Source organism: Pan troglodytes, chromosome 3 (genome assembly GCF_028858775.2).
Source record: "Pan troglodytes isolate AG18354 chromosome 3, NHGRI_mPanTro3-v2.0_pri, whole genome shotgun sequence".
Classification (NCBI taxonomy): domain Eukaryota; kingdom Metazoa; phylum Chordata; class Mammalia; order Primates; family Hominidae; genus Pan; species Pan troglodytes.
The window spans coordinates 153,341,964-153,358,221 of record NC_072401.2 but is presented as its reverse complement, the minus strand read 5'-3'; the positions used below and the strand labels follow the sequence as shown (position 1 = coordinate 153,358,221).

Below are 16,258 nucleotides of genomic sequence, written 5' to 3'. Positions count from 1 at the left end.
AGAAGTGATATCTAAGCTGGTGAAGAGTACGTAGGAGTTAGCCAGAAAAAGAGTAGGGGGAAGAATATTCCAAGCAGAGAAAACAGCATATACAAAACCTCAAAGGAGAAAGAAAAGATGGTATTCTCCAGGAACTAAGAGAAGCGCAGTATTGTTAGAGTGCAGAATTACAGGTAGAAAGAGGCTGGCAAGGTAAACGGGAATCAGATCCTGCAGGGTTTTATAGGAGAACATGAGGAGCGTGTGGGGCATCCAAATGGAGAGCCCAGTATTCAGATACGTGGGGCTGATGCTTAAAAGAGAGCTCTGGGCTAGAGACGGAGCCATCAACATGTAGATGGGACCTCAAGCCATACGAACCAGACAGAAAAGGAAAGGGAGATTTAGACAGATGAGATATGACAAAATAATCCACAGTGCCTGGCATCACAAACAGAAAGTCAGAAGGAGGTGTGGGCCTAGGTGTGTTAAACTTGGAAAAAAATTATCTGTAGACCTATTGTTGCCTTCCTTTTCCCCTTGTCCTGTTCCCACAGCACTCTCTGTATCCCTTTGTGTAGCAATCATCTTTCTTGCATATATTAGTGTATTGCCTATCTTCTCCATCTCTCCTGGTCTGACTTGTTCATTCCAGTCCACACTGGAGATATGGATGATTTGTCCAGTCAGGTATGTTGAGTTTCAGATGTTAACATGGAGAGACCATATGAAGTCATGGGAGGGCCTAGGAGGGGTGGGGGAGATGGTATAGGAGCCCCCAGTGGAGTATAAAGGACAAGAAGACAAACAGATGAACCATTTCAGTACTAGAGAAATCAAAAAATTATATACATTTCTCTGTTCTATTTCCTGGCAACCTTTAATCATTCATTCATTTACTTATTCATTAAAAAAAATACCAAACACTTATTTCAGGCCAGGTACTATGTTAAGTACGGAAAATACAACCGTAAACAAGACAGTACATTTATCTCTTTTTAAAAAATCAGGGCATCTTTGGTCCCAAAGGAGAATGTCCCCTATTTAAAGTGAACATACCCATACAAATCACTTTAATTCCAGTTTTGAATGTGACCCAAACGAGTTGCTTCTTATAAATTAGAAACCTCTGGCAAAAGAGAACAGAGACCAAAAGTTTTCCTCGAAGAGAAATCTAATCTTGATGCCACATTTTTTTTAAATCAATTACATTTGCTAACTCATGCTAAATTAACCACAGAACAAAGGCTTTAATTCCTCATACTCCTGATTTCTTAACCACTTTGAGGCTTTGAAGATGAATTCATAAAGACAGGCTTAATTTGTCTGACTAAAAAGCTGGGAATAACTATTCAGTATATCAATATAATTATAGCAACATTAATTTTCAAATTACATACATCAGTGACAGTAATTAAAAATCACACATATGTAATATTCACTTTTTAAAATGAATATTGTGAAAGGGCATGGCTGAGATGTGAACAGAAGCCTGCCCATCCAGAAGGTAGTCCCTGTACAGAAGGATACTCTCTATGCATAAGGATACTCCCGGAACAGAAGGACATTGTCTGTACAGAAGTGACAGCTGAATAAGAAGTCCTGCCATGTTCCTGCCACTACAAAAAGTGCCTCTGCTATCTCCTTCAGAATGGCAAAGAAACAGGGGAGAAAATATTCTGCAGAATAAAGAGGATTATATAGTCTTAGAAACAAGATTCTAAATCTTTATGGTATTTATATCCTCCCTTCCTAGACTGTGCTCAGAGTTCAGATTCATTCACCCAGACTGCACATATTTCTAGAACACAGACTTTGGGTCAGACATATGCAAGATTGGTCCTGGGGAAACAGTAGTGAACAAGTTGGGTCAGGAAAGATGGAGAAGACGGCTGATAAACTAATACATGCAAGAAAGATAATTACTACCCAAGGGGATACGGAGTGCTGTGGGAACAGGATAAGGAAAAAGAAAGATTCCAACAGGTCTGTAGCTAACTTTTCTAGGTTAAGAGATGAATGGCACATTCTATTTACTTTTAAATTTCATTTTTTAACTTAGAATTAAATTATAAAAAGTTTAAATATAGATATATTCAACAGCTCATTTAAAATAAAATTCCCATCCACTATTTTAGCCTTTCATTGATTCTTGGATTCCCATCCACACACACAAAAAAATTGCAAAACATTCTATTTATTCCCAACACATTAAGCATTAACCCATTTTTCACTTATTTTTCACTTATTTGCACTTATTTTTCACTTATTTTCCCTCAAGAATCTCTTTAAAAGAAACTAATCACCATGTAAAACCATAAGGATAACAACAGACAAAAAAGCAAACAACTTCCCTGGCAGCAGTATAGTGTGGCAGTTGCTGAGACCAAGGACTTTAGTATCAGACAAATGCAGTTTTGAACCAGAATCTGCCACTGACAGGCAGTTATTAAAGTTCTCTAAATTTCCATTTCTTCACTAAGTTGTTGCCAGGATTAAAGAAAATAATGCATCTACCAAGATTAGCATAATGTTTTACACACAGAAATGTTTCCAATGAAGGAAAGATGACATATTAAAAAAAAAAAGAAAGATGACATGCACAGAGCAGTGAACAAGTAATGTTTAACTTTAAACATCTAATGATATCTGGTTAATTTTAGCAAACACAAAGATTTTTGGCAGATGGCTTTAGTCTGAAGCTCGCAGCATAACACCTGGTAGGGACTATTTGATACAACTTGCTAAAACAAAAAGCCTCATAAATTTTGGATATGGGATAAATAACATTCTACCTGCGGCTGTGTACCTAAAGGTCGCTTGCTTTAATTTGCATTACTTGATTTATGTATACACTGTTTTCTACATTTGCCAATATATAACAGTGGCATGGGCTTAACCATCAATATTTGGTTTAAAAAAAAAAGTGACAGGGTCATTTAGTCCCCATCCTTTTGTTGGCACCAAATTGTTCCCTAGAGTATCTTCATTCTCCTTCTTTTCCCGGGAAAGCACATCTTGAGCTATGAGGCAGCAGAACCAGCAAGCTCTTCCTATCAACTGTAACAGTAAAGATTTCCAAAAGTGGTCCGATTTCCTGAAAGAGTCATTACTGTTCCAACAGCCTGATGCTAACATACTTTGACAATCATACTAATTAGAGAAAGCTTTTTCTCAATTGTGGTCCTTAGCTGGATGGTTAATAGAGTATGCTTTTATCTTCAACATAAAGAGGCCTTTTTTTTTTAATTATGTTGTCAGATGTAATTATAGAAAACTGGGTGCAAATGAGATTATGGGATCTATCCTGAGGGGCAACTTAACACAATGAAGCTCGTGTTCCATTCTAGCAAACAAGGTCAGCTGGAGATGTTGTTTTCCCTCCAACTTTAATGATCTGTACAGTGTTTTAAAATATGTTTTTATAAAAGCAACACTCAACTAAAACCTGCTTATGACGCAGTTAAATGGAAATCTAAACATTAAAAATGGTCCATTCTTGTCATATTTAAATTTTTAAATTATGAAATATGAAAAATATATAAAACATAATAGAAACCCATCACCGAGACTTAACAGATTTTAACATTCTGCCAAAATTTCTTCAGAACACTCTGATTTTTTCAAACAATAAAAATTACAAATAGAACTGCACCCTACTCCAATCTCATTACCATCCCTTCTCCTTCCTTCACCCCCAAAAAGCCACAGTCTTGAACTTAGCATATATTATTATCCTTGTGGTTATTTTGTACTTCTACTGTATACATATGTATCCAAAAAACAGCATACACTAAGATTCTGTGTTTTAAAATTTTATGTAAACTCTGGACGGGCACAGTGGCTCATGCCTGTAATCCCAGCATTTTGGGAGCCTGGGCGGGCAGATCACTTGAGGTTAGGAGTTCGAGACCAGCCTGGTCAACATGGTAAAACTCTGTCTCTACTAAAAATACAAAAAATTACCTGGGCGTGGTGGCACACGCCTGTAGTCCCAGCTATTCGGGAGGCTGAGGCATGAGAATCACTTGAACCCGGGAGGCGGAGGTTGCAGTGAGCCGAGATCGCGCCACTGCACTCCAGCCTGGGTAACAGAGTGAGACTCTGTCTCAATAAATAAATAAATAAATAATTCAACATGTTTTTTGATTTACTGCTGTTCATACATATAGTTACATGATAATACACATGATTCATACACTTTGAATGCTGAAAAGTATTCCACTGATGTATGAATAAACCAGTTTATCTTTCACTTCACGTACTTATATCTTTCTGTTTTTCAAATCACTGTTTTATTGAACATCGTTGTATATGTATCCTTGTAAATAAGTGCCAGATTTCTCCAAGCCAGATATCTAGAAGGGAAGTTGCAGGATCACACAGTAGGCAAATATTCAGTTTTACCAAACATTGACATACTGCTTTCCTGAGTTACTATACCAATTTATATTCTCAAAAGTTCTTGTTTTTTTCACTCTTGACAACACAGTTACCACTTAATACTTACTACTCTGATAAGTATTAACTGGTATCTCAATGCATCACCAATAGTGGGACAACTTAACACAGGTCCCTTGCTGTAATGCAATAAGTACATAGCATCGCTTGTAAAGTAACCTTGCCAAAAATATTTAACCTAAATTTAACTGGGCATGTAGATCTAAGTCCAATTTGCAGGAAATGCAGGGTTAGGGACAAGTCAAACTACAAAAGAAACAATCAAACCCAGAATGTGGGGTGTTTTATAAGACAATGGCTTGGTCTCTTAAAAAGTCAATGTCATGGGGAAGAAAAGTGGCAGGTTGTTACTATATTAACGGAGACTAAAGAGACCTGATAGCTAGATGGATATCTTTTATTGGACTCTACAAAGGGGGAGAAAAAAACTAGGAAAGTAATTTGGGGCACAGTAGGAGAACTGGATACTAGATCGTATTAAGGAATTATTGTATAATGTTCTTAGGTACAATAACAGTATTGTGGTTATGTGGGAGAATATCCCCATTCATAGGAAACACAGACTAAAGTATCTAATGTCTGTAACTTAATTTCAAATGGTACAACAAAAACAAATAAAAGCATAAAATACCAAAGGATGGCAAAATATTAACAACTTTGAATCTAGGTGGTGTGCAATGTTCATCTTAGTGTTTTAAATTTTCTGTATTTTACTTTTTCTCATAATAAAAACTTTTTAAAACATAAATTGCATCAACTTTATAATTTGCAGGAATGTCTCATCTATACACTATCTACAAGCTGCAGAGCTTTCCATTTATTTAGATCTTTTATGCCCTTTATAATTTTCTCCATAAAGGCCTTTCACGTATTTGTTGGATTTATTTCAAGATATCTTATGATTATGTTGCTTTTGTAAATGGTATTTTCTAAATTGCCTTTTGCATACTGATTAAGTGAACCACCTGAATATTTTGATTTGTTACAATACCTGCTCTCCTTTAACAGCAGAATTACACAATTGAATTAAACAATTCAAATAAGCTAAAACCCAAACCTCGTATAGCTCCCTCTCAAAACTGCCGTTTTTAAGAGGTTTTCTTTAGAGCAGTTTAAGGTTCATGACAAAACTGAGAGGAAGGTACAGAGATATCCCACATAGCCGCTGCCCCAACAGGCACAGCCTCCCGGATTAACAACATCCCCTACCAGAGTGCTACATTTGTTACAACTGATGAACTCACAGTGACACATTATAGTCACCCCAGAAACCATAGTTTACATGAGCGCTCACTCAGTGTTTTACATTCTATGGGTTTGGACAAATGTATATTGACATGTACCCACCATTCTAGTATCATACAAAGTAATTTGACTGCCACAAAATTCCTCTGTGCTTTGCTTATTCATCCCTCACCCTGCCCCAATGCTCAGGGGAAAAAAATGATCTTTTTACTGTCTCCATAGCTTTACCTTTTCCAGAATGTCATATAGTTGGAATCATACAGTAGGTAGCCTTTTCAGATTGGCTTCTTTCACTTAGTAATAAGCATTTAGGTTCCACCATATCTATTCATGGCTTACCAGCTCATTTCTTTTTAGCTGAAAAATATTCCATTATCTGCATATATCCCCACTTTATTTGTCTATTCACCTGCTAAAGGACATCTTGGTTGCTTCCAAGTTTTTGGCAATTATAAATAAAGCTTCTATAAACATCCATGTGCAGGTTTTGGGGTGGACATAAGTTTTCAACTCCTTTAGGTAAATATCAAGGAGTGCAATTGCTGGACCACATGGCAAGAGTATGTTTAGTTTTGTAAGAAACTGCCAAACTGTCTCCCAAAGTAAGTGTACCAATTTGCATTCCCATCAGCAACGAATGAGAGTTTCTACTCCTCCACATCTTGCCAGCATTTGGTGTTGTCAGCGTGGCCCCTGCACATTAACTGACTGTTGAACTCCCACTCCACCCCACCATGTTCCTATGACAACAAAATACACTAAAACTAGTGGTCATTTTCTTGCTGAGAAACAAATTACTTTGTGAAACTAGCAGTGGAGGTCTTATCACATGCCATGATTCCTTGGAGCAAAATCAACCTGAAAAGCTAAGAATCAGAAAGCACAGGTTTTACCAATCTCTCAGGATATGCTCCTGGAACAACTAAAATCATTCTTAATGCAGTAAAAATTAACCAAAAATGGTAACACATCTAGCCTCCTTTGTTGGCTTATGATGAGCTGATGCTGCTCAGCCAAATAGCATCTCAACTTAGATTCGTCTGCTCCCTCCAAAGATTTCCTCTAAACATCCTTCCATAGGAAGTGCCAAGTACAACTTACTGGGAGAAAAAAAGGGAGTAAGAAAGTATTCATCACTAGCAACAGAAGAGAAAAGAGGGAGTGAGTGGAAAACATGCCAAGGAGAGAGACTTACTGGACAAAAGTAGGTGTTCTCCACGATGTGATGGGCCACCATGGTGTTCTCAGCAGAAAGAGACATGATGAAGAGCAATGCATCCCGAGCTTGCTGGCCTACTGACCCCTCTCGGTGAATGAAGGGAATCAGAAGGGAGAAGATGAGGAAGTTGGCAGCGCCTTGGTCTTCACTAGTGTGGAAGAAGAGTTCTAAAATGGATGGATCTTTGGCAAGAATGGAACAGAGCTGATTGAGTAGGACAACCAGCTTCTCCTCCACAGTGGGGGTGGTTGTTCCTGAACAAGAGCTCAGCAACATCATCAGAGGCTTCAGAATGGGTTTGTGGTGCAGCAGAGGCTGGTGCGACTGGGTGACCAACATCTCATACATCTTTAGCTGCTCAATTTTAGTCTCATCAGTAAACTCCCTTCTCAAGCTCCAAAGGAAAAGTTTCTCCATGATGTTCTCAGAGACCACAAATTCCAGAATCGGCCCCATTGCAGCATCCTTGGCTTGCTCTTCAATCAACAAGAAGAGCATGTGTTCTACGTAATTCTGCACGGCACTGGCCTCATCTGGAGGGATAGACCCATATTTTGCCTGGGTGTTCTTCAAGGGGTCATGCTTCTCCAAGATTTTCACAACCTGTAACCAAGTCAAGCATTTGTCATCCATCTGATGTTTATCATAATTACAAAAACACATCACCACTGATTTTACCAAATTGTCACCAAAAATGCAGGAGCCACTGCCCACAAGATATGTGTGGGCATTGTGTGTGTGTGTGTCTCCCTCTCAAACACTAAAATGAAGGAGTTAAACTATAGAAAGAAGATGTCTGAAGATGTTTACTTACACAGTTATAAATTTCAACAATCTAAATATTGAAGAAAATAGTATGGTTATATAAATTAAGCTACATGCATTCTTTGGATTATTTATTATGAACATAATTGAGGAAAATGAGAAACTGTAAGTGATATGTTAGATGAAAAAAGCAAGCTATTCGTAGATGTTAGATGCATAATAATTATGTCAAAGACGTATGTAAAAAAATATGCAAAAAGAATCATTTTGATGTTCAAAGTCATGACAAATTCTTAAATTTTTTTCTAGATTGTTGATGTATAATATTGCTTTTTAATTTTAAAATACATTAAATAAGCAAAAGGAAACCATACTACCCATGTTCTCCTACAAATAGAATTGCTTTGGAGATCTCAGCAGAGGAACACAGCTACTCATATGCCCTTGACAGAACAATATCCTCCCTTCCCTACTTGGATGGATGCCCTCTTCAACCAAACATGCAGCAACAGAAAAGATTAAAGGAAATTGATAAACAAGAGACATACAACTAGTAGAATCAACCCTAACATATGGCATGTACTGAAACTAAAAAATGAAGGGTTTGAATGCTGTGTTTCTTTAAGCTTAAAAATTCTGAGACAACCAATTATGAAACAAATTCCTAAAGTCTGGAGTGATTAAAAAGTTTTGGAAATAGAGCTGACAAGCACTTTGGGAGGCCAAGGTGGGAGGATCACTTGAGCCTAGGACTTCAAGACCAGCCTGAGCAAAATAGTGAGACCTTGTCTCTACAAAATAACTTTAAAAATTAGCTGGGTGTGGTGGTGCATGCCTTGAGACTCTGAGGTATTAGGATCATTTGAGCCCCAGGAGGTTGAGGCTGCAGTGAGCCTTGATGGTGCCATTGCACTCCAGCCTGGGCAACAGAGAAAGACCCTGTCTCAAACAAAACAAAAAACAAAATTGGTTAAGGTGGCCTATTTTGTTATATATACTTTACCACAAAAAACTCAATTAACAATTTAAATAAAAATCCCTAAATAGGTCACCTCACAGCCTTGGTCAGCTTCTCTCCTTTCCCACTGCTAGCATCTGAAGGTTTCTCACCTTTCTCTGCCAACAGATACTTACCTGCACTTTGCGACCTGGAAACTAAAACAATCTGTTATCTCAACTTCCATTTAACTTCATGACTTAGAATTTCTGGTATAATATTCATTCCATTTACTCCCTTGAAAATATACACATACAATAATTTTTAAACAACCAAACATTTATCAATGACTTTATCTTTGTCCGTTTTTGCCTTTCTGAATTGCATGGAATCTATGTGTCTTTTGCAGTACCCTCCAGGTCCAGTCCTATGATGTGCTGTTACATGTTCTGTGCAAGTACTTAGGTTATGGAATTTTTGCAAGTCACTGGGGAAGCTGGCAAAGGGATAATGCATGCATGAGCAATGAGGGAAATTTGTTTCTCAGGGAAATGTCTAAGTCTCTCCCTTGTCAGAAACAGGGAAAAAAATCGTTATAGACCAGGCAAGTCCATCCTTACAGAATAAAAGAATTTCCACAGAAAGTATAATCTCTATTGACTTCCATTATAAAGTTGATAATGCTGTGTCACAAAGGCAAAAAATCACCCTAACACCCTTGAGTTGACATTTTTAATAAGGAAGGCCTTTGGCTAGCCCCTACCCAGGGAGTACCTGGCCCACTGACTAGTGGCCACAAGACAGCCACTAGACATCCTCTTCTTTGCTGCACGCCTGACTCCAAAGTGCACCCACTATCCTACAACCTCCACCAAGCCCTCTAGGATTCCTTGCACCTGGTGACCTTCCTAGCAGCAGCAACACTGGGACCTGGTTCTCTCCCATCCCTTTGTTCTGGGCCTTACCAACATCTCAAAAGAATGCAATCACAGTACCACAACTGGTCCAAAGGGACCCTCCACCTCCACACCACACATGGTCCAGCCCCAAAAGTCCCTAACTTCAAGCCTCCACATTCTGAAGAACAAAATTCATGCCTTATCAGTTCTATAATTTCAAAGTCCATATATTGAGTTTACTTAGGAGAGCTATCTTTACAGCTAGGCCTCAGGGTAAAAATGTAATTATACTTTTCATGTGTGCCCAGACTGTCTAAACTATCTAAAACTGGGGCTGTGCTTTATACATTGATGGTGGAGTGGCAAATTAGCTCAATCTTTCTGGAAAACAATATGGCAATATGTAATAGGAGCTATAAAATTGTTCCTGCCCTTTGACTTGTTAATCTGACTTTGGGGAAAATGCCCCAAGGAAACAACCCAAAAATAATTTGCTAAAAAATGTTCAATTTTCCAATAATGAAAAAAATACTATTGACTCAAATGATCAAGAATAAGAGAATTAGAATCAAAATATGTTATATCACCATACAATAGACCCATCAAAAATAAACACTAAGTAAATTCGTTTTATATCATTAAAATGTAAGTTAAAAAGCAAATACATTGCCAAGTAGATATATGATTGAGTCTAAAGAGATATAAATGAGATTTTAAGGTTAATTAGTTATTCCTTCCTGTAAGTTTACCGAATTTCATAATTTAAATAAAAACAAAGGTAGACAAAGTAATCATGTACTAATGCCCAAAAAAGACCAAACCATTGAGTTTAAAACAATTAACAATTAGAGATCTCTTAAGACTCAGCAATTTCTAAGCAATATAAATTTATAAATATGCATATGTATTTATATTTTATATATACAATATATGTGCATGCAAATATGAAAGATACAGCAAAAGTCTTTATTTACATAACCATAAATTGTATTTTTCTCATTAACTTTCATTTATATTATTTATTCCAATTCATTCCTTTACAAACAGACCTCTTTTTGCTATGAAAAACTTTAAAAAGAGAACTAAGATTTTTATACAGAATGCAAACTGTTTAGCAGCTTTTAAACTGGAGCATCTTTACCCTCTTTATAGTAGTTCCCTTATACTGCCTTCAGATGGAGCAGACACATTGAAGACCCAGCCCTAACCCACTGGTTTTACTGCCTGGAAGATGGGTGTGTTATAACCAACGTATGTGAGTCATGGAACACACAATGCTCAGCAAAGTGCTGATTATGCTTGTGTTGCCACATGTCCTTAACCTCTCTCCTTAGGACCTTCCCAGGCTACCTCTTTTTCCTTTCCAGGCAGACACACCCATGACCTGCTTTTACAAGCGGGCTCTGGTGGCCCAACCTTGGGACTGGTTCCTATGTTGGCAGGGAATGCCTAAGAAGCTTCTTGACTAGAGCACAATTTGCACTGAAATGCCAAAGAACTTCTGTCCCAATGTCCCAAGTTTGTGACTCCAATGGTGTCACAGTTCTTTCAGTTTCTATAAACTGATCTCTGATGTGACCTGGACTTTTCCCTATTTTTTCCTTTTGTGCCCTCTTTTCATATCACTCCCATCAAACTCCAATATTTCTGTGTCCCTGATTTCTGCTTGCTGAGAGTTCCACCCACATACCAACTTTTACCTTCCAGTGCTATGGATGCCATGATTTCATGCTGCTCACAGTGGCTCCTCCGGCCTGGTCTACTCCTGATTACCAGCTGTCTTATACTCTCAACCTTGACTCATTTCCCATACCTGGCTTCTTCTCAGCTATCTAGACAGTCTCAGGGATTCAGCTCAGGGGAAAAAAACAAAATTAATGGGGCCGGAGGGATCTCAGTAGGTAAAAGAATGAAAGCAACCAAAATATACTTTGCAAATATTTCCAAATTATAAAACAAATTTACTTTGTTAGGCTGAAAATACCATTTAAAAAACTAATCAACACCTTATAAAGCCCACGCTCATTAATTAAGTAAACCAGCTGGAATCAGAAATAGCAACTTAAACGTTTTGTGGATCATAGCTAGACATTTGTTGATCTACAAACTTTAAGAAACGCAGACGTGTGTGTGTGTGTGTGTGTGTGTGTGTGTGTGTGTATGTGTGTGTGTGTGTTTGGGTGCATCATTAGCCTTGATCACATATTGATCCTAAATGTAAAGTATCATAATTCCAAAAAGAAAGAAACACATAAAAATCAACAGTGTGAACAATGCTCTTAAAAATATCGAATTTATAGAGCTAAACTTAACCTAATTTCAAAGCCGTTTGACTTAAAAATGTGAGAATTACTGGGGCTAAATAAGATTAATAAATAGCATATTTCTTTGACTAAGTAGTATCAGATACTCCTATCCTTATCCCTTATGATGGCCCCTGTGACCCAATGATAATTGGCCTGAATTTCAAATGGGCACAAATTCTAAACAGGAAGTGCAAATGCTTTCAAAATGAAGGCTCTACATAAATCACTTAATTGTACGTCAGCTACAAATGATTACCCTTCAGGATAAACACAAGTGTTTCTCTCTCAGGAGACTAGCTTTGATTCCACTTAATATTATTCTATGTCTTACATACATGCATGTATAAGTAGGTAATTATTTATGCTACCAAAGTTAGAGCCTAGTTATTTTAAGAAAGTCATATGTGTAAAACCCATACTTCCAAATCCTTTGGAATGCTAAAATAAGGTGGCATTGTGGAAAAAAACAAGTTACTATGCAATATTTTCCAACACACTGAAGGGCAAGATTTAGCCATCTAAAGCCAAATTCCACTTAATGTACCAAATAACTACACAAAAGTTTCCATACAGTCCTTGTTCATTACTTAACAGCTGTGTCTTTCAGTATGAAGTGTTCCTTGTGCATCTATTTCCACAGGGAGACCTCTACCAAGTCACTTCTTTTTATATTAAGATAACAGCTTTATAATACGTATTCACTTAACACCAGTTTTTTAATGTCAGCTCCAGCCCTGAGCTCCAGAGGCTTGCCTAAATCTTGGATAAAACAGTTATGGAAAGGCCTTATGAGTAATGATCCAAATAATAATATTTCAAAGAACACTAATTTCAACCACAGCAAAAATCAAACTTACCACCAAGCACACAGTAAGAGAGCTGCTGACATTTCAACATGCTCAAGCATTGTATTTCTATTTTAATTTTTATTTTTTGAGATGGAGTCTCGCTCTATCACTCAGGCTGGAGTGCAATGGTGCAATCTCAGCTCACTGCAACTTCTGCCTCCTGGGTTCAAGCAAGTCTCCTGCCTCAGCCTCCCAAGTAGCTGGGATTACAGGCATGTGCCACCACACCTGGCTAACTTTTGTATTTTAGTAGAGATGGTGTTTCACCATGTTGGCCAGGCTGGTCTCAAACTCCTCACCTTTGGTGATCCGCCCATCTCGGCTTCCCAAAGTGCTGGGATTACAGGCAAGAGCCACTGCACCCGGCCATGCTCAACCACTTTAGAGTCTGATAGAAGTGCAAGTTAATGCCTCGGCCATCTAACTTAAGAAGTATAACTTTGGTTCACTTTACCTTCTACTGTCAAGGCTAGAGCTACCTGTAAGGCTTGGAAGAGAGAGAGAACTTTTTGAAATGTTAACAAACATCAATTTACTATGATATTTAGAAAATTAATCAGAGTTCTCTAATACGTCCCAACTGTTCATCTCTCAAAGGCTTTACTTAATTTTTCTCTGTCATTTAGTCTACTACAAGACACAGAGCAAAAGAGTGGAGATGAGCAGAGCAAGGGAATGAGACTCAAATACAGTATACATGTCAAATCCATGCATGGATGCTCTGGACTTTAGATTCGGGCTACTTGGAGCTCTACACAAAATACCATAACTCAAGTATATTATCTGTTTTTCATTTTTGTGGGAAGACATTTGACTTAATTAACCAATCTAGATGGTTCTGTTTTTTCCCATCCCTACCCCCTCCAAGATGAAAAAGGTTACTAAACCCCCTGACTTTTCCTCATCCATCACTATTACTTTATTTGAGCTCTGATATTTTCTTAGCCTAAAAAATTTTTAAACAGCTTATTTTTAAAGGCTGAAGGTAGAAAGAAGTCATTCTGGGCTATTAACTAACTAGAAGCAAAGACAGAAATGTGCATTTCCAATTGATTTGTTTTAACCCACCTCCTCTGTTCTCCTGGCTCTAAGAGCAGAGACCTTTTGGAATTCAATGCTTGAAAGGAGCAGATAGAAAATGAATAGAGCAAGGTCCATGAAGCTTCAGAAAGTACAACTGTGCCATCAAAAATAACTAGTGTAGGGAATTTAATTCACATGGCAGTCTAGTTGAATAGTTTATTGCCTGGTGGGCTAATGCTTCTTACTATTTCTGTCCTCTTTTCCATTCAGATAAAAACAAAGAAACAAAGGCAAGAGATAAAAACAACAGTCTACTAGAGAATAAACTGTTCTAATAGACTACTATAAAAATTAAGTATATACACACACTCTTCCAGATCATTTAATGCAAGTCCAAAGATCTTGCCGGTGACAAATTATACAATGTTTTAAAATTAGTGTATGTTGAAAGCTGTTTCCTAAGTTGCCTAGCTCTTTTAAACTTGTATTTCATACTGACTGCCTTTCAGTTCAATCATTTATTGAACATCTACTATATGTCACACTCTGTTCCGGGCAATGGGGATGTAAGTTACAAATGGCCTCTGATCTTGAGGAGCCCGTAATGAGTGTGAAGAAGATACTGTATATGTAATTTTAATAAAAAGTGGTTGGGCTACACGCAGTGGCACATCTCTGCAGTCCCAGCTATTTGGGAGACTGAGGGAGCAGGATCTCTTGAGCCAGGAGTTCAAGGCTGTAGTGTGCCATGATCACACCTGTGAATAGCCACTGCACTCCAGTGCAACATAGAGAGACTCTCTCTCTAAAATATAAGTAATTAAATTAAAAGGTGGTTGGTGTAAGAGTGATAGAATACTCAGGTTAATGCTTGAACATGGGGTGGGAGCATGAAAGAGGGCAGGGAAGGTTTCTTAGAGCAAATGATCCCTCAAATGAGGCCTGTAGAAGGACAGGCATTTAACCAGTGGGAGGAATATTTCAGGCAGAAAGAAGAAGGAGTGCCTAAGGCACAGAGGGATGAAACAGCATGATGGACGCTGCCAGGAGAGGGGGTGGCTAGGAACCCCAAGCAACTTTGCATTTTTGGAGATTAAATGAGAGGCAGAGAGTAACAGAAGCCAGGACATAACAAATTCTGTATGTCATCCTGGGCTGTAGGTGGCCAGATGCCACTGAAAGGTTCAACCAGAGGAATGAATCAGACAGATCTGGGTTTGAGATTCATTGCTCTGGCAACTTATAGCATAAAATGGCATTTCAGAAGGTGACAGGAAGTCAGGGGCTACTTTCTACAGCCCAGACTCTTCAGTGTCACTATTTGGAATGCAACCATTCCTGAAAGTCTACTCTAGAATGATTCTGGGGATGCCATGAGATCACTGGACCCAGAAACAGTTGGGAACCTCAAGTGCACCACTGGGCCATTTAAGGTCTCTCCCCTGGCAACTCCCCAGAATCACAGACTGCTTGGATGATGGCTGGTTGTATAACTAGCTGCCTCTGACAGGCTCTAAGGTGTAAGTGGGCAAGCAGATCTCCTCCATCAATGTTTGCTTTTTAACTCAAGCTCTGGAAAAGAAGCTATTAACAAATAGCAGAACAGAACCTGTCAAATACAAGTTAATTATGTTGAATTTATACTTAAGTCTCCTAACATACAGAACTTGGGATACCACAGGCTTTTGTTGCCTTCATTTTTTTCCTTTTTTTTTTTTTAAAGACATTGTCTTGCTCTGTCACCCAGGCTGGAGTGCAGTGGCGCAATTTCGGCTCACTGCAACCTCCACCTCCTGGGTTCAAGTGATTCTCCTGCCTCAGCCTCCTGAGTAGCTGGGATTACAGGCACCCGCCACCATGCCCAGCTAATTTTTGTATTTTTAGTAGAGATGGGGTTTCTCTATGTTGCAGGTTGGTCTCAAACTCCTGACCTCATCATGTGCCCGCCTCATCCTTCCAAAGTGCTGGGATTATAGGCGTGAGCCACAGCACCCGGCCAACACTTTTTGCTAATTTAACTTTTAAAAAAGCATTACACTGGGCAGGTAACAGACACCTGGGCAAATAAAATGCTTCCCAGCTTTGTCTATGCCTCATTCCCTACCAGCCTTACAGGTTTTTCTTGGGTTGCCTCAGGTGAACCCAGGGGCTGCAGTCACAGTAGGCCTAGGAGCTTATGTCAAACTTGAGCTCTTTTCCCAATCCTCTGCAACTGCTCTTCACCCACCCCAGCCCAACAACTCACAGCCAAGAGCTAACGTATGAAACTCCAAAACAACAAATAAGTAGCATTCATTCCCCCCAACTGAAGATCTCATTCCTTATCTTACTCTTGGTCCCACATCTCTGCCTGGCTCTGATTTTTTTGCCTTCCCCTCTTTTATATGTACCATCCAAAAAAGCTGAAATTGAGCATTTGTTTCTAGTATCCATTCTCTGAAATATTATTTTCCTGTCTGTCATCAAAATCTTCCTTTTCCATAGCCAACGCAGCAAAATCTCACTTTCTCCATTCCCAGGCCATTTCCAGCCATAATAGCCCCTTCTCTTGACTTAATTCCTGTAATCATGGTTAT

The 16,258-nt window shown here is 38.5% G+C and overlaps 1 protein-coding gene across 2 annotated transcripts in view; it reads right to left on the bottom strand.

Moving 5' to 3' along the window:
- Nucleotides 1–16,258, bottom strand: part of FHIP1A (FHF complex subunit HOOK interacting protein 1A) — a 258,682-nt gene that overhangs the window by 85,645 nt on the left and 156,779 nt on the right. For both annotated transcript variants that reach the window (XM_016952373.4, XM_016952372.4), the window contains one exon: nucleotides 6,881–7,507. In XM_016952373.4, the coding sequence (XP_016807862.3) occupies nucleotides 6,881–7,507 (627 nt within the window). The remainder of the gene's footprint in view (nucleotides 1–6,880; nucleotides 7,508–16,258) is intronic.